This window comes from Candoia aspera, chromosome 16, assembly GCF_035149785.1.
Source record: "Candoia aspera isolate rCanAsp1 chromosome 16, rCanAsp1.hap2, whole genome shotgun sequence".
Taxonomy (NCBI): Eukaryota; Metazoa; Chordata; class Lepidosauria; order Squamata; family Boidae; genus Candoia; species Candoia aspera.
The window spans coordinates 12,263,381-12,284,214 of record NC_086168.1 but is presented as its reverse complement, the minus strand read 5'-3'; the positions used below and the strand labels follow the sequence as shown (position 1 = coordinate 12,284,214).

Genomic DNA, 20,834 nt, shown 5'->3' with positions numbered 1-20,834 from the left:
CGGGGTGTTTTGCAAGGAAAATGAACAGATGGTAATCAATGCCACAGCCAAGGCTACTAACCTACCTTGGGCAAGTCACCAGGCTGGGATTCATGCTGAATAGTAACATTACACAAATACAGGGTGCAAGGATCTCACAAAACATAAGGCAACGTGCTGCTCTTGGTTCTGCCTGGACTGAATGAAGTTGAATTCCTCGGCTGCAATTTAATTTCAATTAAAGAGCAATTAAAGGTATATGCATAGGGCAATTCTGCTCAGGGAAACAACTTCAAAATATTACAGTATTATTAAATGGAGGGGTAAAAAAATCTATTGTTCAGCATATTTGGAAGTTGGCATTGACACACCTCTCTAAGTACCCTAAAAGACACAATTTCTGCTGAAAAAAGGAAGAGTGATTGATTTGCACCAAAAACTAGCTGACAATATTCAAACCTGCAAGCTGGATTTCCCAGCAAGTCTTGGCACTTCCTTCCTCTGCAAGCCACTCTACCTACGTTAACAGGAAGCTTGTGGAATAAGTCCATCGTTCGTCTGGAGCTAGGGAGTTGTCCAACAGCTGTTTTATTCCTACCTTTGACCTCAACCAATCCTAACCCTTGTCTGAGAGAGAAAAAAATCACATTCTTGATTTATTTCTAATTTCACAGAACTATTTGGAACTCTAAATGCAATCCAAAGCTGAATTTTTCCAGCTCCTTACATTCCTTCTCCATAGTGAACAAGTATAAACTTTTTTTCATGAGCACAATATGAAATAAAATAGTAATCCAAGTCCACTCAATTCTTGAAACAGAATGCAAGTAGCACCCTCTGCTACTGACCACTGTATCAAACCCCCTTCCTTTTAAGCACAAACTACAATTTCAATTCATCGTCTTGACTTGAAAACAATACTCAATATATTGTACTTATTTAAAAATTACCTTATATTATGAACATAGCTTTTTTATTACTTAAAATAGCAATAACTTAAAAAGTAAATGGCAGAAGGAAATATTTCCCCAGAATATTGAAACTATCTATCTCCTCTTTTGGGGGAGTTGGGAGGTAATTAAATTTGAATGATAGATAGATAGATAGATAGATAGATAGATAGATAGATAGATAGATAGATAGAAAGAAAGAAAGAAAGAAAGAAAGAAAGAAAGAAAGAAAGAAAGAAAGAAAGAAAGAAAGGCAGCAGCAAACTGTGGTCTATATTCTGCGAAAAATCTGTCACAGTATCCACCTCATTAATGCTATACTGTAATTAAACAAAACTAAAGCTTTACTCTCACACATACAGAATAAGCTTTATTTCCCACAGAAGGTAATTCCATCATATTTTGAGCTATCCTTAACATCGTTTTCTTTAATGAACCATGCAACTGGAAACTATTCAGGTAACTATCATCTAAGTTAGGATTATTACTTACGAGTGTACCATGTTAGGGAGCAATTTCATGCTGCAAAATCCAGGCTTTTAAGCACTAAGAGCTTAGTATCCTACACCACAGTTTATATCACAGGATTAGCGTCAACCTTACTGGCAGCTTCCTTGGCAACCTCTCTGTTCCCTGGTTCACACACATACACATACCCCAATCCACTCTACAAACAAGCAAGCATCTTCCTTGCAATAGCTAGACAATAGTTATCTTGCTGCTAGACTCCCAGTCTCCCCTGCCAGACCATGTTCCGGGACTGACGCAAGGTGGTACTTCTGGATTTCTCCTGCCTCACAGCCAGGGCGCTCAAGGACCTTCAGTGCAGACCCTTGAGCTCTCTGAGATGCACTCTCTTCCCACAGAGGAGGCCCCCCTGCTCTGAGGAACATTGAACAGTTGGGGCATCCAATGAAATGACCTTGTTTTTCATAGCAGATTTAGTAATCCATGAGTGCAGCCAGAGCAGGAAATCCTATTTGAGAAATGAACATTTCCCCTGTAGGAAAAAAGGGGAAGCCTTATGCCTGTAATTTGATAGAAAAGCATAGGCAGTTACTCCCATATGGACAAAGAGGAGAGCATCATTTTCCTCCTCGTCATATATTAGAATCCTGGAGAAGTGAACTAATTAAGAAAGCAGGATATCTTTGTGGAACACGGAACATTTATTTATTTATTAAATTTAGCCATCACCCACCTCCCCCCAAAGGGACGGTTTACAACAAAAATAAAAACATTAAAATACTCTAATAGATATAAATACAGATATGAGATAGACATAAATACAATATACAATTCGCAACATACCCAATTCTGACAATGACTGCCTCTCTACATGGCTTTATCATGAAGGGTGAGACCAGCAACAGCTGTTATGAGGGCCACTGAGCTCAGAACCCAGTGGCTGGTCAGCAGGCACATGAAAAGGGTTTCCTTCTCAAGAGGCTTAATTTCACCCCACTCCAGGGCTCCCAGATCTCTTGTGCTGCAGCAAGCAGGCGGGCAGGGCTCCTCCAGCCCATCTCCCTTTGACCAAATCATGAATCCAAGGGGAGCCCAAGCAGGGGAGTTCAGAGTGCTGCGATGCGCTTGGTCCAACGTTTCAGCGAGCCTCTATTGGGAAGGGGTGTTCCGTATCCAAGAGGTAAAAGAACAGCTGGTTCTCCTAGAACCAACAAACTTTCCCTCCTTATTGCATTACACCAAAGGAAAGGCTATCCAGCAGGAGTGGGTTTACACACACGACTTTGGATGTTCCTCCGTATCAGGGACGGCCTCACTAGCAGATTGGTCCTAGACACTACCATTGCCCTGCAAATACACACTGCATATGAAATATGCTGGGATGGTTCACAGATGAGCACACAAACTACCAATATTTAAAAGTGCGGCACCCAGCCAACCCAAAGCCATCAAGTTATGTACGGTGCTTGCACACTTGACTCAGGGCAGAGGGAAGAAAAAACAAAACAGACCCAGAGCACCCATCAAAATCATACAGAGCTAGAACCTTGGGGGAAAAAAAGGCGAGATGACAACACACAGCCTGCATCGCTTCCTTTTCAGTGAACAATGTTACAGTACGTATTCTGAGTAGATAGCTTGGGCAACTGGCATCTAGCAGAGCTGTATTTCCCAGCATGCCTTGCTGTGCCAGTTTGTTTACTGCTTACATGGCCAAAAGTCAGCTTCTTTGGGGGGGGGGGGAGAGTTACAAGCCTATATTCTGCTGAGCAGAAAACAGAAATGCTGCCCTCTTGTGGTCACAAGTCTCCTATAATGCAGAACATCACCAGGAGGTGAATTCTATTTAAGCTCTGCACAGGGTGACATTTTGAAAACAGAAACAGAGGAAGTGCTATCACTGAAACCCTCTTTGAAGTCATCTCCAATCCATCTCCAACTTGTAGGCTCCGAAGACAATGAAATGCAACAAAGATACAGTATTTCCTGGACTGTCACAGTACAGTAACTCCCAAAGAATCACACAATCCAGTCCAGCCCAGTTGTAAATGATTTTAAGGAAACCCCTGGACACAATACTATCTGATATGGTAGCTGAAACATCTAATTGGTGACTGAAGGTGATGCTCCCTTGCCTCCTAAATACAGGGCAGAGTGGAACAAAACAGATCCTTCAGCTATTAATAACCAATGGATTAAAATACATCTTGACAGTCTAAATAGGGGCACCTAATTCAGCAACTAATTAAAAAATGACTGCAAATACTTAGAAAAATTACCAGTGGCAAAAAGAGGAAAAAGAGCAGGCATTCCCTGTTGGGCATATGACATACTATAATAGGGAATGCCTCTCTTAAGGAGATGCCTAGCAACACACACAGGAATGCATCACCTAAGAGGAGGTCTTCCAAGAATTTGTTCCCATATGCAAGTCTAGATAATCCCATGACAAGTCTGTGCATATTTATTCAGAAGCCTTTCCAGACACATTCACCAAGCCCAGAGCTCAAACTCTTCACTTTGAGTTAGGCGGGCTGTGGGGTCAAGCGCATATCCCTCTAGGGCTTGAGCCGGTGTATTTGTCCGCCCTGCCTAGAGGGGATGGTATTGGGGCACGGAGAAGTGGGAGCTACGGACGCTCGACAAGGGTCCCAAACTGGTCTGCCAGTTCTCCATTTTCCCCATCAGCCACCTGAGGTTCCCTCACTGGGGACAATACTGGAGGTTAACCTCCCCCTTCCCCATAAAGAGCACCCTCTAGTACTCTGATCCAAGGGTCGCCCACCCAGGAGGATGGGGCTGAGCAGGAAGGCTGAAAGGCACCTTGTCAGCAGACTCCCACCCACCCACCCACCCACCCAACTGAAAGAAGGCTCTCCAGCGGTTTCACTCCTCTACCTTCCCATATTCCACTGAGGGCTTCGTTTTCCCTTCCAGATTCTCCCTAAGCTCCACAGGCTACGAGGGGGTTCTGGCAAGTGTTGGCTCTTTTTAGTTTTGTTCGGGGTTTATGTTCCTGTTGCTCTGTGTGCTGTCGTACACAATGTTATAATTTGTAATGCTGTATTGCTGCATTATTTATATTTTAAAGTGAGCTAGGACAGGAAAGGGATAAAAAACCGTACATAAATGAACATTAAGTGGCTGACTTTCACCAATCTGTTAACCTGAGTGGCCAGTTGCATTTTGCATTTATTAACTCAAAGGTACATTTGCCTTTGAGCATGCAGATCATTCTGGTAAATGGCCCTGTGGGGTGAAGAAGCAACTTACTCACCCTCAAGCTGCTATTTAGAACCTGTGTCTCCACAGCCACTATTTTGTATTTGCTGAGTAGGTCTCCAAAGTTCTGGTAAAAAGGCTTGTCCTTCTCCTTCAGAAATCCCAAGGATTTCTGGAATTCCTCCTTAAGACCAAGTCAAGTCAAATGGAGGGCCATCAAAAACATTAGTTTGGATACATGCCAAATTGTGGCAATGGCATCCATGGTGTGAAAAGACTGCCATCCTACTTTCTCAAAACTCAGCTATCTCAGTTATCCACCATGAAAACATACATTACCTCTGTGAGGTAAACAGCCCTCCAGCCCAAGAAAGAAACATATTGTATTTCAGCATGTAATGTCACCATGTTTTTATTTTCTTTTACATGCCAATTAAATAAACCAACAGTAAATAAAACCCTAGTTAACTTTCTTCCCGCAGAAAGCAATCAGGAGACTGAAGCTGATAATTGTGAGAACCCTTGTCCTCTTCAAAGAACCATAGAACAGATGTAGGAGGATCACCCTGGCAGCACAGACTGCAGGAGACAGTGTCTTCATAATGCTTTTTTGAAAACCTTGGTGGGCCGTGAGAATAACTGGGGCGGGCCTTTCAGAGTCTGTTTACCACTCAGCACTTCAATTCACACCTGGGCTACATTCCCCAAGCATGAAGCCGGACTAGAGTACAGTTCCACTGCATCCCCTAACATCTCCATGGGCTACAGTGAGAAGCATTCTCTGGGCCAGGATTGGAGGGCTGGCTGTAAAGGAGAAGACAAGGGGCTGAAACAATCACCTGATGGAATAAAGGCCTTAAGAACACTGCTGTCCATTAAGGGTTACCAGAGATAACAACATATCTAATTTAACTTTGATCAAATAAACCAACTTTATATTCCTTCCTTTCGCTTTTAACAATCTTGATCTTTAGTCCCTTCAAATGTCCTAAAACTTGATCTCTTCTCTTTTTTTAATCCCTTCTCACAAAATTCTTCAAAGCTTTAACAAGTCTCTTTTATAAATCCAATATAGTAAAGTTATCCAAGTCCCTCTTTTGGTTTGTTACTTGCATACCCCTTTTAATTATTAAGACATCAGCTGGTTTCTTTTGTATGTCCAGTGTAGCATCTTTTTCCATATCATTCTTGTAGGCTGTCATCTTTAAATCCACTTTCAGATCAGTCTCAGTCGTGTCGGGTAAAATTTGTTCCTCTTCCATAACATCTTTTAAACACAGTCTATCTATAGAGGCAGACGTTCTTAAAATTAACTTCTGGATCCACTGTTCAAAAATACCCTTCAATATGTCCAATGTTAAAATATTGAAGGATTGACAGAAACTCACCTGGTGCTGTAAAACATGTCGATCCAAAGGTTCCTAATAGCTGAAAACAGTTAAGCAATTTCTGAAAGTGATTAGAAACGGAAGTATACAAACCCACGTTTTGAAGCCACTGACCGCGGTTTGAGCAGGATGGTTATTCCCTCATCTCCCAGAACTCTAAACCCACCAGAGACCACTGTCTTGCAGTCTCCTCGTGAGAAGCAAATGTATGGAGCACTCGTGGGCGATCTCGAGTCCTCTCCTGGTCCGGAGAGGAATTATGAAGAGCCGGTCTACTCACCAGCTCTTCATTCTGCTGCAATCTTTGGTTTCGCTTTTAGCAGAGCCATCTTCAGTTTGCCATTTCTTCCCTGGAAGTCAAAAGATCTGGTTTATTCACTCATTACCTCTTTGACAATTCAAGTTCTCCTTGGTAAATGCTTCTCACATTCCATGTTCCAATGGAATGTTTCCTGTATAACAAGGGTCACCGGACCCCTCCCATCAAATCCAGTGGTATTCTTGGGGAGGACAGAATGTAATGCTGTTGTTCTTGGAGAGTTTACCCAGGCATCCTATTCAGCAGCTGAGATGCTCACTCTCTCCTATGTTTTGGAATTTCTTCTGCAGATCTCCCTTGGCCTTTCAGGAAAACCGAATCCTCAAGCTCATAAAAAGATAAAGCTGTTTTCTCTGGCTGTAGTATTTCTGGTGACCATAAGATGGCACTCCAACTTTACTCCTCCTGCAAAAAGGGGGCAAGGGAGGCCTCCCATGGAGGTCTTGAGGAGAAGGGCCCTGTAACAATCGCAGCAAGAGAAAGCAGGCCATTCGCTCCAGCTGCCTGGGCACTTCCAGGGAGTGAGGGTCAGGGCCATCAAGAGTTCTCTCCTGTTTTCTGGAAGCAGGTTTCAAACTTAATACTGCTTTTGTTGTGTAAAGACTGGGGCTTTACCCTGCCATAAGCAGCAAGGTGACTGTCCATGTAAAGTCTATTAAGTTGTCAATTAGAATTCAGCTACATTAAGCAAAACAGTGATGGCTTGCCACAAAACAAGCAAGGAATCAGAATTTATCATTTACCACATCCCACACTTCAAAAAAAGCAAGGACTGCACAGACTGACTTCTCGACTGAGCGGCAAAGATGTGGAGAGGGCTGAAATGACGCACACAGTTCTAAAAATCTCGGTCAGGACTTTGGACAGAGCGGCAGCACGATTGCAGAAGTGAAGCCACTTTACAGAAGCCCGGAGAAGTAGATTCCCAGCTGCCTTTCCAGGCACTGCTTCACCATTAGCGGTTGACCTAAAATTGCAACACCGTCTCCCCAACCACAGTGAGCCACCATAAAATGTTCCCAGGCGCCACTTCTCTGTCTGGCTGTGAGGGCATGTCTGCCCCACAGGCTAAGAGCCCAGTGCTTTATTTCTTCACCAGGGGATAACAACAACCCTACAGAAGTCATTAGCAGTTGGAGCAACAATTCACCTGTGTCTTTATCCTCAGGAGCTGGTTTTGAAGAAGGAGACGATCCCGGTTCCCAGGATGAGGTGGGGCAGGGCCCGGGAGGGCTTTGGCACCACCCCTGCACACGGTGCTCCCACAGGTAGGACTGGCCTTTATGGAAACATCTCCCTCCTTTTCCTTTTGTTATAATTTTTACTGAAGAAATTTTTAACAAAGTAAAAAGCATGAAAGAAAATAAAAGCTAATAAAGAAAAATAGTAAATAGTGAAAAAGGAAAATAGAAAAAAGAATAAAAGAAAAAGAAAAAGAAAAAGAAAAAATGATAAACAAGTGCCTTCCAATCTTCTTGACAGCAGTTACAGATATGTTTAGGTACAAATGTGTAACAGAAACACCTCTCTCCCTCTTGGGATACACGGGGTAGGGGACCAGCTTCCAGAAATTCAAGGGAAGAGCACATTGGGCTTTTAGTAACAGGAGACAGGTAGAAAGAGTGACAGTGCAGAAGTTTACAAAGAGAGTGACAGTACTGAAAGAATCTTACCTTTATTATTTTATTGATTAAAATTGTGATGGGCAGATTTGGGACCATTAGAACATGAACGAGCCGGTTCTTGTTCAGAGGCAAATTATTAAGCAACCTACTGAGGCAACATTACACCGCCATTCTGAACTGTGAAATCTTCCCCCCAGGAGGAGGAGGCAATATCACCTGAAGGGTTTGCTTCTCAGACCTCTCTGCTCTAAGGATAGTTATTAAGTTCCAGTAAACCCAGAGCTTGACTGAGAATATATTCTAAGTATCACTAAGGGAAGATTTTACCTTTGGACAGGCTGTGCATTCTCAGATAGGAGCAAAATTAGAGAGCTCTGGCCCTTACTAAAGAGAAACATCACAGGATCTCTGGATAGGAAACGCTGAAGTCAAATGCACCAACACGCCGGAGAGAATCTTTGCTCCTTCTAAAATAAGTTCTGTTGGATGTTTAAAGCAGTTTTGTCCTCAGTCTCGCACTTTTCTCCAACCCTCCTCCAGGAGAGAGATGTTTTCCTGAGGGAAAAGAATTACAGAACTCTCCCCCACAGTGATCAAAGACAAATTCAGCTGGGGAATACTTACGGTTACTCACTTGCTTGCGTTGCTGGCTGTGATTGGAACCACCAAAGCTCTAGCAGAGTGTTCAGGCTGAGAGAGGGGGGAAAAAGGCAGGACAAATTTAGTCCGAGTGTTTGTGAAAGGGCCGGATCCCGTGGAAGCTATTCACACCTGGAAGAACTCTCCTCCACCCACCCTCAAAGCATACACTTGTTCCACCTGCTCAGAAACAGGTAGTCGCTCACCAGGTCCTGGACTGACCCCCAAAGGAAAGACAAGATCAATTTCTATTTTGAAAATTGTATGTTACTTGGAGTTTGGAGCACACTTACCACCAGTCTCTGGGTTGTTTTATCCAGCAACCCCTCTGGCTTCCCTATGTGCTCTCAAGTGTCCTTTGCAGCAGTAAGCTTTCTTCCTATCTCTACCACATGCATTTATAACTTGAGGTGGAATTCTCCACCTAGCTCCATGTTCTTCTATTTCTTTGCTGTGCTTTTCCTGAATTGTGACCATGACAATGACAACGTATATCTCACCTTTATTTCATACAGCTCAAGGCGGTATACGTAATGGTCCCATTTATTTTACCAACAGCACCACGAGCAACTGGCCCAACTGACTTTCATGCCTAAGGGAAGACTAGAATTCACAGTCTCCTGGCTTCTTGTCCAGCACCTTAACCACTGCACCAAACATGGCTCTAGGTTGTTTATTTTAAAGCCAAGGTGCAGAAACTGGAGAGCCCTACATCTCTTTTCATATTACTTTGGCAAAAGTGTTTAATCTAAGCCAATCCATTCATGCACCTCCACTTCAGTCTGTGGAGTCATTCAGAGCCTTCAGGAATGGGCAGCACGTGATAAAGCTAAGCAAACTGAAGTGTATGGTGCTTCACAACAGTAAGTCACAGAAGACTGCTGCTGGTACTGTATGTGCAAAGGCATCAACTGACCACCCACGCACAAAGCCCAGCTTCATTTCTCAAAAAGAAAATGCAAGTCTTCCCAATATTTTTCAACTCTTGAGAAAATCAAACATGATTTTCTTTCAGGAAAATAGTCCCTTTCCAATGGTATGAAATAGCCTCCCCAACTTGGTGTTTGCAAGACAGGAAAGAATGTCAGAAAAGTTATCTTCAAATGGTTTCAGCTACCAAAATCTTCCATAAGAAAACTTTGTTTTGGGGAAAAATTCAGGAAAAGAAAAACACAAGTGGAAACTTTAATTTGTACCAAGCAGGCAGCGTAGGACAGTGCTCAGAGAGCCGCACAAGGAATGAGGCAATCCAAGTTCCAAACATAGGTTGCTCATAAAGTTCCCTCAGCGACTTTGGATATATTATTTCTCCCGTAACAGTAAATGCACTAAAACAAGTATCACCAGCAGCACATTATATATTCAAGCTACTAATTAAAATGCCCCCATGTACATGCACAGTACATTTAATCAGTTTATTATTGTCTGACTGACTGAATTGTTTACTAAATTCTTATTTGTATTCCCAAGTGATGCTTGGTTCATCCCACTTCTCCCAATCGTAGTAGTTTCTCTGCTTGTGTATTCTCTTTTCCAACACCTCTTCCCTGGTTTATACTTTACCTGCCAGAGAACAATTACTTTTCTCCCTTATTTCAAGTGTCGAGCACAGGAAAAAGAAGTGGCCTCCCCGCACCCGTCTTCTCTTTCTTCCAGGCAGCAACTGTGCCTACTTACCGGAGGCACCAGTGGCTTTGAAACTCAGGACCGAGAAACCCAACAAGTTCAACGAAGGGTCTCATGCACCCAGACGCAGCGCCGGGCCCGCTCTTCCTGCGAAGAGGAGGAGGAGGGGCGGACAACCAGCTCCAGACCCGCACTCTGCCCGGGAGCTCCCTTCGCAGCACTGCAGCTGCGAATCGCAACCACCGAACGAACAATCCGTACAACACTCCTACACCGGATGCGTCTTAGTCTGCCACGGCGGCGCATGAGGGAGAGGCGCGGTACGGCAAAGCGCCCATCCGCAGCAGCGGCATCGCACCTCCCGTCCAGCCGCGTCGCTTCGCAGCTCCCCACAGCCTCTACTCCCGCTCTGGCTCTGGCAGCTACGCAGGACCCCTCGCTCCCCACCCAGGCGCCAAACTGGCCCAGCGCGCGAAACCGGCCCAGCCTGCGGCCCCGAACTGGCTGCGCCGGGCCCCAGCTTACCCGCGCGGGCGGCGGGCGGGCCTCGGTCTCTTGGACTGCCGAGGGGCTTCCCACGTAACGCCTGGCTCCGGGGAGAGGAGAACAGCTGGAAGAGCAGCATCTCACCGAAGGGCCCCCGGAGGCCCCCCCGTCCAGCCCTTGCCCAGGGCAGAAGCCCGAGACCATCCGGCGCGGCGCTTCCCTCAGGCCGCCCTCGGCCGAGCGGCTCCTCGCGCGGGGTCAGGCGGCGGCCGCGGGCGCGCGCGCACATGCGCGAGCGGCCGGCGAGGCGGGAGCTGCGGCACGAGCCGGGGGGCCGCGGGCGGGGCGGGGCGGGGCGGCCGGCCCGTCCCCAAATCTGCCCCTCGCGACGAAAAGCAAGAAGCGCTTGGGGGAGGGGGCGCTGAGGCGGCGGTTTCCTTTGTGGAAAAGGGGAAACCTGAGACAGACTTACCTGGGAATGTGGGTGGGGAGAATCATAGTTCGAGGTGGCCTCCGAGGTCATCTAGTCCAACCCCTACATTACATCCCTCATTTCAGAGCATCTGCGCATGTTCAATATTTTTTAGAAAATCCTTCTTGATAGCTGCCCATTTTTGCCTGACAACACAACCAATCTGCCTGGGAAATTAATGCAGCAGCAAAGAAACAGGAAAAAGAGGAAGAGACAGCTGAACTTGCATTGTCTCTTTATTTATTCTAAATAGACATGATGTAGTAAAAAAACAAAACCAACAGAAATATTTTAAACTGCAGAGATAGGCTTGAGAAGTAAACCAGGCACTTGGCCAAATGTCTCCCTGGAGGAGATTTAACCTTTCTGGACCCAAATATTAACAGTCACATGGATACGAATACAAACCCAGTTGCATTCCTGTCTCACACATCCCTTTATGACACGGCAAGGAAACATACGGCTATTCTTCTATCTCTACAAAGTATGCTACTGTTGCAACAAGATGCAGTATCCTTTTTTTTTATACCTCTGCTGCTGGAGCAGATGTTAAAGGCCAAATGACACTGAGAACTGACTTGCATTCATTTTGCTGGACACTCCGAGGGTCAGAGAGAAAACCAGAGCCTGACAAATAATAGCAGTAGGAGTAATAAAAAAATAATATTGCACTTAAATTAAAAAAGAAACTCAGCAGGAAGACCTCTCACAGACACGGCCTATCAAGTATCCCACTAGAAGGCTTCAATAAATAAACCTAGAAAGGACTATGCCTCTCAGGCCGTTGAAGAGAAGCAGGAGAATTCCACGTTAGTGGGAAGGACAATTCAGAAGGGCTCTTTGTCAAGAGGAGACATGCCAAGATGCTACTGTCCCCCCAAAAAGTCCGCATGTGACCTCCGTCTATCCTGGCCTCAGGAAGATGCAGCAGTCTTGGCAATCCCATTCATGAAAGCCACATTTGTCCCAGCACAGGTCTGCGTGCAGGAAGAATCTACAGCCGTGCCACCTCCAGAACAGCCTGGTGGGAGAAAAGCTCTGGATTTTCCAGTGGAGGGTTGGAGCGTCTAATCCTTTGCTGCTTTGGTTGCTGGGACTTCATCGTACCAGGGAAAAAAGCAGGTTCGTGGGAAGAAGGAGTTGTAGGCTGCTCAGTTCTCTAACCCCAAGGCCCCTTCAGGTGGGAAGACAGGTTTGTTTGTCTAGACAATCCCTTAACCAAAAAGACAATTATTTGTAAACATACAGCTCCCCAGAAATACCCTGGAGAGACCTAGCTCCGTCTACAGTGAAAGGCTAGGCTTCTTCAGGTTAATGAGGTCCAAGTACAGCTCTGAGCGCAGGAAGCGGGGGTAGGAGTCCTTCTCCATCAAGCCATAAATCCGTCTCTGGGCAAGGTCAAAGCAGCCCCGGCTGATGTTTTGCAAGTTCTCTTTGGTGTGTTCCCGGGTATAGGAGTCCAGGTTGACCTAGAGCAGGAGGTACAGACACTGGTCACTGTCAGGCTGCCTATTCAGGTAGCTCAAGGGTGACATTAGAGGGACAGAGGAACAAGTACCTGGCCAAATGCTGGCAGAATTGCAGTTCATTGTATCGTACGCTAAGCTGGAGACAATTTCATTTTTAAGCAGTGGCATAATGTCCTCTAGAGCATCTAGTCATAAAGTATGCTTCAAAAACCTGCCACACCTATTCTGAGCTTACGGTGCACAGAAGGCAAAAGCAGACAAGTTGGAATAATTGATGCCTCCACCAGCATCTTTCAAGATTTCACAGGATAAAGTCGCATTACAAACCCGGAACCGATTTAAGAGTCTCTCTCTTTTCCAAAAGGGTCCTCAGCCTTGTCATTCTGATGGGGTAGAGCAAGGGATCCCAGCTTATCAGTTTTGAAAATCTGCTTCAAATTCAGCAGTCCTTTCTGTTCCAGACTTGAACTGAGTAGACTCTCTACAAATCACCAGCATCCCAACCCAGCTGGCACCAGCACTCAGACCGTTCTCATCCTCCAGCAAAAGCCAACCATCCCTTCTGCTACTTACTTCCTTGCAGGACTGGACAGCAACATATTCTGTGAAAATCTTCTTGGCTTTGGATATCATCTTGGACTGGGACCTGATGTTCTTATACTCCTCGCACGCCAGCCAGAACTCCAGGTTCTCCTCACTGAACTCGGTGCGCAGGAAAGCCTGGAAGGCAGCCACTCCGTCTGAGCAAGGGCGAGAGGACACAGTGGTGGCTGCGACTGCAGGCAGGGAGGGGCCTCTGCAACACAGGCACTGAGGCCTCTCTGGCAGACGAGTTAAACAGGAGAGAGGAACCCAAATGGGCAACTTTTATGTCAAGAAGCACGTTCTCTCTGAAGTAAACATGACGGGCTTTGTATCCAGATCAGAGGTTGGATTGCTGGGTCTTCTGATCTGGAGTTCTTCTGATACGGTATCGCTGGGGATATGAGAGGAGGCTGTTCCAAAACTCACAGAGATTTCTTAAAATCAAGCCTCTCCAGTACAGACACACAGACAGTTGGGCAGATACAAATGTCTTCCTAGAGAAGCTGCAAAGTTGTTTTTAGGTATGTGTACAAAGCCTGCAGCTTGATCACCTGGCACGCAAAAGCCCTCTGGCTGAGTTGCTGCACCTTCCGTTCAGTGGGGATCAGGTGGACAGTAAAGGGAAAGTATCCTTTGGGCGTCCTGCTGCTAGTGAGAGCGTGCAATACTTGGCTATTCTCTGCTGTCAAGTCATCCAGGTGCTTGGCAATATTATTTTCAACAAAAGTTATCATCTACTGTACTTTAAAAGTTCTATGCCGACCCAGGCAAGTACCAAGCTCCCGTGAACCAAGAAGGAAAGGGAGAGAGCAGGAGGGGAGGGAAGGAACTCCTACCCTAAAGTTTCGGTTATTCCCATCTCTTAAACATCTGAATTTGGGATTAACAGATAAGGGCTTGCTCAACAGCTTAGAAAAGGGAAAGGGGAAAGAAAAAGAGCTGTCAGATCTTTGACAGTGTTAATTCAAACACTTTCAGCAATCTGACTTTTGAAACTCAGCACCAGAAAAGGCTCCTTACATTTATGCTGCAGCAGCTTTTCCAGTGAATCTCCCCACTTGAGAGCTTCTTCAGGAGGTGGCCTACAGAAGGCAAGAGGTAGGGAAGAGTGAGTACTTGAATGATCACATTTCAAAATAGCCCAAGGAAAGATGCAACAACTGGCAAAAAACAACTCCCCACCACAGGAGTTTATGAAAACCTCTCCTCATTAGAACTGGAAGCAATTCTCGAGCAAAAAGAAATACTTTGGGCAAACTAACTCAAAATTTGTTATTTTATTTAACCTACCCATCACACTGTTTTCTTCTGCTGTAAGCAATGTTCTGCAGAGCACATAGAAGGATTAAGAAATAATAGGCAAAGGAGCAAGATAAGAAAAAACCCTGGAAACAGAGCCAAATTTAGTTTTCACCAACGCCAATCACTCGCGGGTGCTCTCTCTCTCTCGCTCTCTGAATGTGCACTGTCTCCAGGCAAGTGAGTGATCCCAGCTTGCACAAAACAGTCAAATGTGCCCGGGGTAAAATTGGGCTTTGGTTGGGCTTGTTGGTCAAAATGTGCCCCAATAGGCTGGACCATCTTTCCCACTGGCAGGCAATGCTACATGTGGCATGGATATGACTAAGCTAGTAATCTCGCCTGTACCCCTTCTATCTTAGCTTTTCAATCAAGTTTTCTCCTAAAGAATGGAGGTTTCTATTTTCAGGGACTGCATCATCACCACCACCGTGTATGTAAAATTCCAGATAGAAATCCATTAACCATTTTCTATTACTTTATACTTCCATTAAATGTACAGCAAAGTCCAGTATACAAAATTTAAAAACCATCCAGCAAATCAAAAATGCAAGCACCAACTTTGCATTTATATAAAATTCTTTTTCTCAGAAACATTTGCATGTATAAAAATATAAGAAAGGTTGTAAAATATAAATTACACAAGACCCGGAATATATGAAGCTTTTTTCTTTATCTATAATACCAGAATATAGCGCAAAGATCCCATTCTATTTTATACCTTTACTGCAGTTAAACGCACATCAACATGTCCTCCGCTCCATAGCGCAGGGCAGCTTAGTGTTCCTGCCCCTCAGAACTCTCCATCCAAACAGACCTGCGGTTTTTACTGCCTTCTTCAAAGTTATTGTGCTGGGGCTGTCATTTTGTGGCAGGGGGAAGGGCAAGCTGTTCCACAGTGAGGGGCTACAATGCAGAGCATTTCCTCCAAGCCCCAAATCTCAAACCTCCCAGGCAGTGGGGCCCACAGCAGTCCCTCTCAGGAACGTGCAGATTTCACTGGAGTCCCAAAGGCAACGAAGCTGAATGATGGACCCTCAAAGGCATCTCATTCTCGCAACTTGCCTAGCGCTGCCACCCTGTCGCCTGGGAAGAAAGTGGTCAGGGAGCATTTAAGACTAAACAAAGCCCCGCGAGTTTTCTCCTAGAGAGAGAGAAGAAACGAGCAAGTCAGGTTTACTCCCCATCACTTACTTCAGAGGCTTCACCATTTTGTCGATCTTGCTCACCGGCTGGCCCCCCGGGACTTCATTCCGCTTCCGAAAGAGTCCCAATCGGTTCTTCACATCTTTGGCCCTGCAAGGCGAAGCCGGGAGGGATGAGCGTCCAGGTCAGGAGCTCCAGCCACGGTCAAAGAACTGGGGAGTAAGGCGGCTCGAAGACCGAGCCGTACAATGGAAAACCGGGAACAGGCCGGCGGACCTGCGGGGGCAGTGCCTCTGCCCAGCTCCCAACGCCGCAGCGGTTACCACCCCTCTTAACGCCGCCAAAGAGGCAGTAAGCCCACCCTCTAATTCCAGGCACCACTTTTTTCAGACAAGCGACTGGCACTCTGCACGTGCTCGGACCCGAGCAGCCCTGGAAACCCGCAGCAAGACCAACGAGAAACGAAAACCAGCCGGAGGGGGAGGCGGGGGGCGGGGGGGCATTTCCGAGCGGTGCGACGGGGGACCAACGTACTCCTTCGTGGTGTGCCTTCGCTGCAGGCCCCGCCCCGCGACTGCTTCGGCCGGGAGCGCCCAACAAGCCCTCCGCCTGGAACGCCGCGGGCGGCGGCCTGCCCGGGTCGCGAAAGAAAGACATGGCCCGGCCGGAGGACTCAGGCGGCCAGCCGCCTCCCAGAGCCGCCCGCGCGCCCGCCGCTTGGAAGAAGATGCCGCACGTGTGACTCACGACTCCTATTTCTGGCGGCCGCCGCCGCCGCAGCCGGCAGACACCAAACCGCGGCTATTTTTAGCCCGCCCGGGAAGGGAGCCGGGGCTGCGCGGGAGGCAGGGGGAGGCGGGCCGAGGGGGCTGCGCCGGCCCGCCCGAGACTCAACGCCCTCCGCCGGGGAAGCCAAGAGGCCACGCTGGCTTTCGGCTGCAGGGACAGAGCCGGTCCGGAGACGCGCCTGAAAGCCGGGGAGCAACCCCCGCCCCCGATCCCTCCTCCGTCGCTCGAGCCTTGGGGAACCGCGGCGCGGCGGCAGGCTGGGCTGGGCGGGAGAAGACGCGCCGTCCCTCTGCCCTCCGCCCCGTCCCGGCCGGACTCAGCAGGAACACAGCTCGCACCTCCTCCGCCTCCTCGTGTCACCGAAGGCCGCTGGCCCAACACTCCCTGCAAAGCCAGCGACATGTCCGCCCCAGTCCTCGAGGCGTTCGGGACAAGCAGGCAAGTTCCTCTCCGCGGGGCCTGGCCAACCCCTTGCTGCGGTCAGTCCAGCTGCCGCCGCTGCAGACACTACACCCCAGAATTAAGGGGTGTCCAGAGCAGGAGGAGGAAGCCTGTGGGAGGTCCCAGGTCCCCTGCTAAGCCCACCAAGCTCCCCCTCAAGGCAGATGCTCCCCAGGCAGGCAAACGAAGGCACCCTGTGTGCCAGCAGCACACAAGCACAGAAGAGCCTGGCCTGACAGGCTAAAGCCATTTTGGACCCCAGCCCATCCTCCGTTCGGGACAACAGGCATTGCAGTCCCCAACTCCTGGCCACGGGAGCTGTGGCCTGAAGAAAGTGTGTTTGAAACCATCTGGGGGCACCACCGCGGCACCTGCTTTAACAGCAGCTCAGATAAACACGGAACTCGCTCAGGCCATTTAGGAAAAGGATTCTTCAGTGGACCCGCTGCTCAATCAAAGCACAATTGCACTTACATCGCCTTGTTCATCTTGTGGGCTGCTCCTGAGTCACAAACACCGTCAGGATCCGGCGTCTGCTGCTGCCGCTGCCGCCGCCACCACCATCACAAGGGGGGGGGGAGGACAAAAGCCAGATAATTCAAGTGAGAGGGACCCAAAGGAACATGAACAGAGTTACAATTTCAATAATTTTGTTACTGTTCTCTTTGGCTTACTTCATTGTTCACTGACAAGAATCTGAATGGATTGGGGCAGCTTACAAACACTGTAAAACCAACCAACCATCCTCTCCAGAACAGCATGTATTTGCCAGACAGAACTGCGCCCTTTTTGCCAGTTCTCCAGGGGAACTTGCTTGGGAATCTCTCTGCTGTGCCACCCCCCACCCACCCCCGGCACCAAGACAAATCGTGGGAAACCCTGCCTTGGCCAAGAGCCGCCAGCCAAAGCTCTCCGACGCTTCTGCTGCTGCCAGGGTTTTATCGGGCCCAGTGCGCACTCTGCCTGGCAACGCACTCCTGGGCCTCCTGGGTGCGCCAGACCGGCTCAAGCATGCTTCCTCCCATTGTTGTGGGGGGGTGTCCTCCGCTTCCAGACCAGAGCTGGCCAGGGTTGGCCTCTTCCAGCAGCAGGCAGCCACCACAATCGGCCTCACTAGCGTGGAAGGCAGACCATTCTGCCTGGCACGTGGGATCATTCTGCTCACAGTCCACATTGTGGTGTGGGCTCCACAGGAAATGGCAGGAAGGGGGCTGGTCCCTGCAGTTTCATTCTGCTTCACTGCTGAACGAAACCTGGCAGGACTTCTCATGACAAGAGACCTTGTCTGTATTTCATAACAGCCAGCTCTGTTGGCACCAGGCAGTTTCCTTCCTTCTTCAGTCTGGAGCCTCTGATGAATCCAGCTAAGGAAAGGTCCACAGCTTACTGCCAGAGACGTGCCTGCCATATGATGGGTATAATAAATCCTACTCAGAGCACCTCATGGGAAAGACTTTTTTTTCTGCCTAGGGCCCAAAGCCCTACACTGGAAGTGCTGTGACTCTCTGTCCCTGCCACTCCACCTCTCCCCAATTCTCTTCTGCTCTGGAAGACCAAAGCACTGTACCACCAGCAGGGGGTAGCCACGCACACCTGCTGAATCCCCCTCCAGAAGCCAAGCAAGCATGTCTTGGCATTTTGGAGCAAACTCTACCAGAGAAGCAAAATGCCCAACAATCTTCCTCAGAAAGAGCTCTTCCCTGCATCTATTCGGAATGGCCAGTCATTTCAGACACACCCACTAGGGGGCAGCCAGAACACACTGTGTGTGCAAACTAAGGATGAGGGTGATGGAGACAAGGCAGCCCTTCCTCGGGAGGAAAGACAGGGGAGGAAAGATAGCAGGCCGGGAGTTTTGCGAAGGGTCCTCCCCTTCCTCCAAGAGCCCCCTCACATGTGCTGCATCACATCGACTTCAGGTCCTGTTGCTCCTGTCCTGCTTTAGCAGCAGCCCGACAAGTGAGCAAAGCTTGACTGAGAGGCTGTTGTTAACAAGAATGGCCAGGTTGAAAATGGAAGCTGTACATTTATCTTGCAATTCAAACTGCTGGCCTCTGGGGTTTCCCTGGCAGACCCAGTCAAGTGCTAATCAGGTCCACCCTGCCTCACTTTTTGAGGTCAACCAAGATTGACTAGGGGTTGCCATCTAGCTGGCTTTCTAAAGATGCTCCGGGTGCCACTGACTGTCGCCGCCAGTGTTTCGTATAGGAATGTCCTGCTGCTTCTGAGCCAGGGGGTCTCCCATGGAAGTGCTAACCAGACTTGGCTCTGCTCAGCTTCCCAGCCCAGACAAGTTGGGCGGGTGCGACTACCTGTTGAGATTTCAGAAAGTACACCAAGGAGCTGTGAAGATGCATACTAGCTGGGCTCAGTGTGTTGTGCAAATGCAACCAGTCAATCTGAAACTGGCTTGTGTGAACTTCTGGGCAGGGTGGAAACTGATGAAACTATATGATTTACATCCCAGCTAGTCATGGACTTGTTAACTTCATCAATCACCCTTGACCTCAGTTTCTCTGCCTAGAAAATGGGAATCCTACGAATGACCTGAGAGGAGCAGGCGAGATCATAAAGCATTCAGTGCTCGCAAATGTCTGCTTCTCTTTCCATGGCGCTCTCCACAACGGTAAGGAATCAGCAAAGACATCAAAAAGCAAACTCAAAGGCAAAAAAAAAAATCTCACATCAAACAGGTTCACTGGGCCATTTGTGCTCCAAATACGTGAACCACAAAAAACGTTTCCTTCAATTAACAATGCAACATTCAGGCAACATCCTACATCCCACAGACATTTTTAACAGCTACTTCATGTGCTTTTTAAACAGAAATGAGATAAATTATTTTAAATAAATTGATGCACTGAAATATTTTAAATAGACACTAATAGTATGAAGAGCTGAGCAAAACAAATTAGTTCAGATCATGAAGGGCTGAGCAGAACAAAATGAAGTCAAAATTTACTAGGCATTTTTGAGGGAGGGAGCACTGTCTATCAGTTTCCCTTGGGTAGGGCCTCTCTACTAACAGCTTCTTTCACCTTTTCCCCCTAAGAGTTTTGTTTTACTGAATAGGAAGTTAATTCTCAGGCAAACCTTTCAAGCTGTTCTTTACATTTGTCTCTGTGCACTTCCTGCCAAGTCTCCTGCCTCCGCTGGAGGTCAGAAGCAGACTTCTAGTCCCTTTTAAGAGGGGTGAGGCGGAATTTCCATTTGTAACATTACAGGCTCATCTGCAAATCAGTGTGGTAAGTTCCAGGCACTGGCCATTTCTTGAAGCTTCCTGTTGTTAATTGGGTTAGATGCTTAGAAGCCTGGGGCCAGGAGTCCTACCAAGGCCAGGTTTCAGCCGATGGATCCGCTGCATAATGTAGGGAGATTAACTGCTGCCATCCATGCCCTGCAAGAGTCTATAGTTGCCATTCTAGACAGAGTAAGAGAATCGCTCAGTTTTGTCTCTGGTCAGGATGATCAGCTGCTCTATTTGCATTATCCAGAACAAATAATGGAAGGTGATATATATGTAAAACTCTGTAGCTTCCAACTGACGCCAGGAAAGAAGACCACATCGTATGGAAAAGGACCTGCTTCTGAGAAGGTCCAGCAAATCTGTCGTCACCACTCGAAAGACTAGAAATGCATTCTTCAAACCAGCTCTCTAAATAAACTTGAAAACTGAGGTTCCCAGTATCCTGAGAAAGCCCACTGGAGTTTTCCTTCTGCTCTCCTGTGGCACCGGCCAATGCATGGCACCCACGTCTCAGGCATGAGGTCCAAAGGCCTTGCCCAGCCCTTCACGCCAAGCCCTGGCTGTCTCCCTGAATCCCTGGAAGGAGGCAGCCACACATGTAGCGCAAGGCCTGGCAGACCCAGCAGGACAGCGGCACAGCGCCAACACTCAAGAGGACCCCCACCCTGAACCTTCCATGACCAC

The 20,834-nt window shown here is 47.7% G+C and overlaps 1 protein-coding gene across 3 annotated transcripts in view; it reads right to left on the bottom strand.

Annotated features, from left to right (window-relative positions):
- Window positions 1-11,392: 11,392 nt before the first annotated feature.
- RGS3 (regulator of G protein signaling 3) overlaps window positions 11,393-20,834 on the bottom strand; it is a 40,895-nt gene continuing 31,453 nt past the window's right edge. For all 3 annotated transcript variants that reach the window (XM_063316265.1, XM_063316267.1, XM_063316266.1), the window contains 5 exons: window positions 17,378-17,448; window positions 15,722-15,823; window positions 14,249-14,310; window positions 13,217-13,383; window positions 11,393-12,643 (listed from right to left, as the gene is read on the bottom strand). In XM_063316265.1, the coding sequence (XP_063172335.1) occupies window positions 12,458-12,643; window positions 13,217-13,383; window positions 14,249-14,310; window positions 15,722-15,823; window positions 17,378-17,448 (588 nt within the window). In that variant the 3' untranslated portion in view covers window positions 11,393-12,457. The remainder of the gene's footprint in view (window positions 12,644-13,216; window positions 13,384-14,248; window positions 14,311-15,721; window positions 15,824-17,377; window positions 17,449-20,834) is intronic.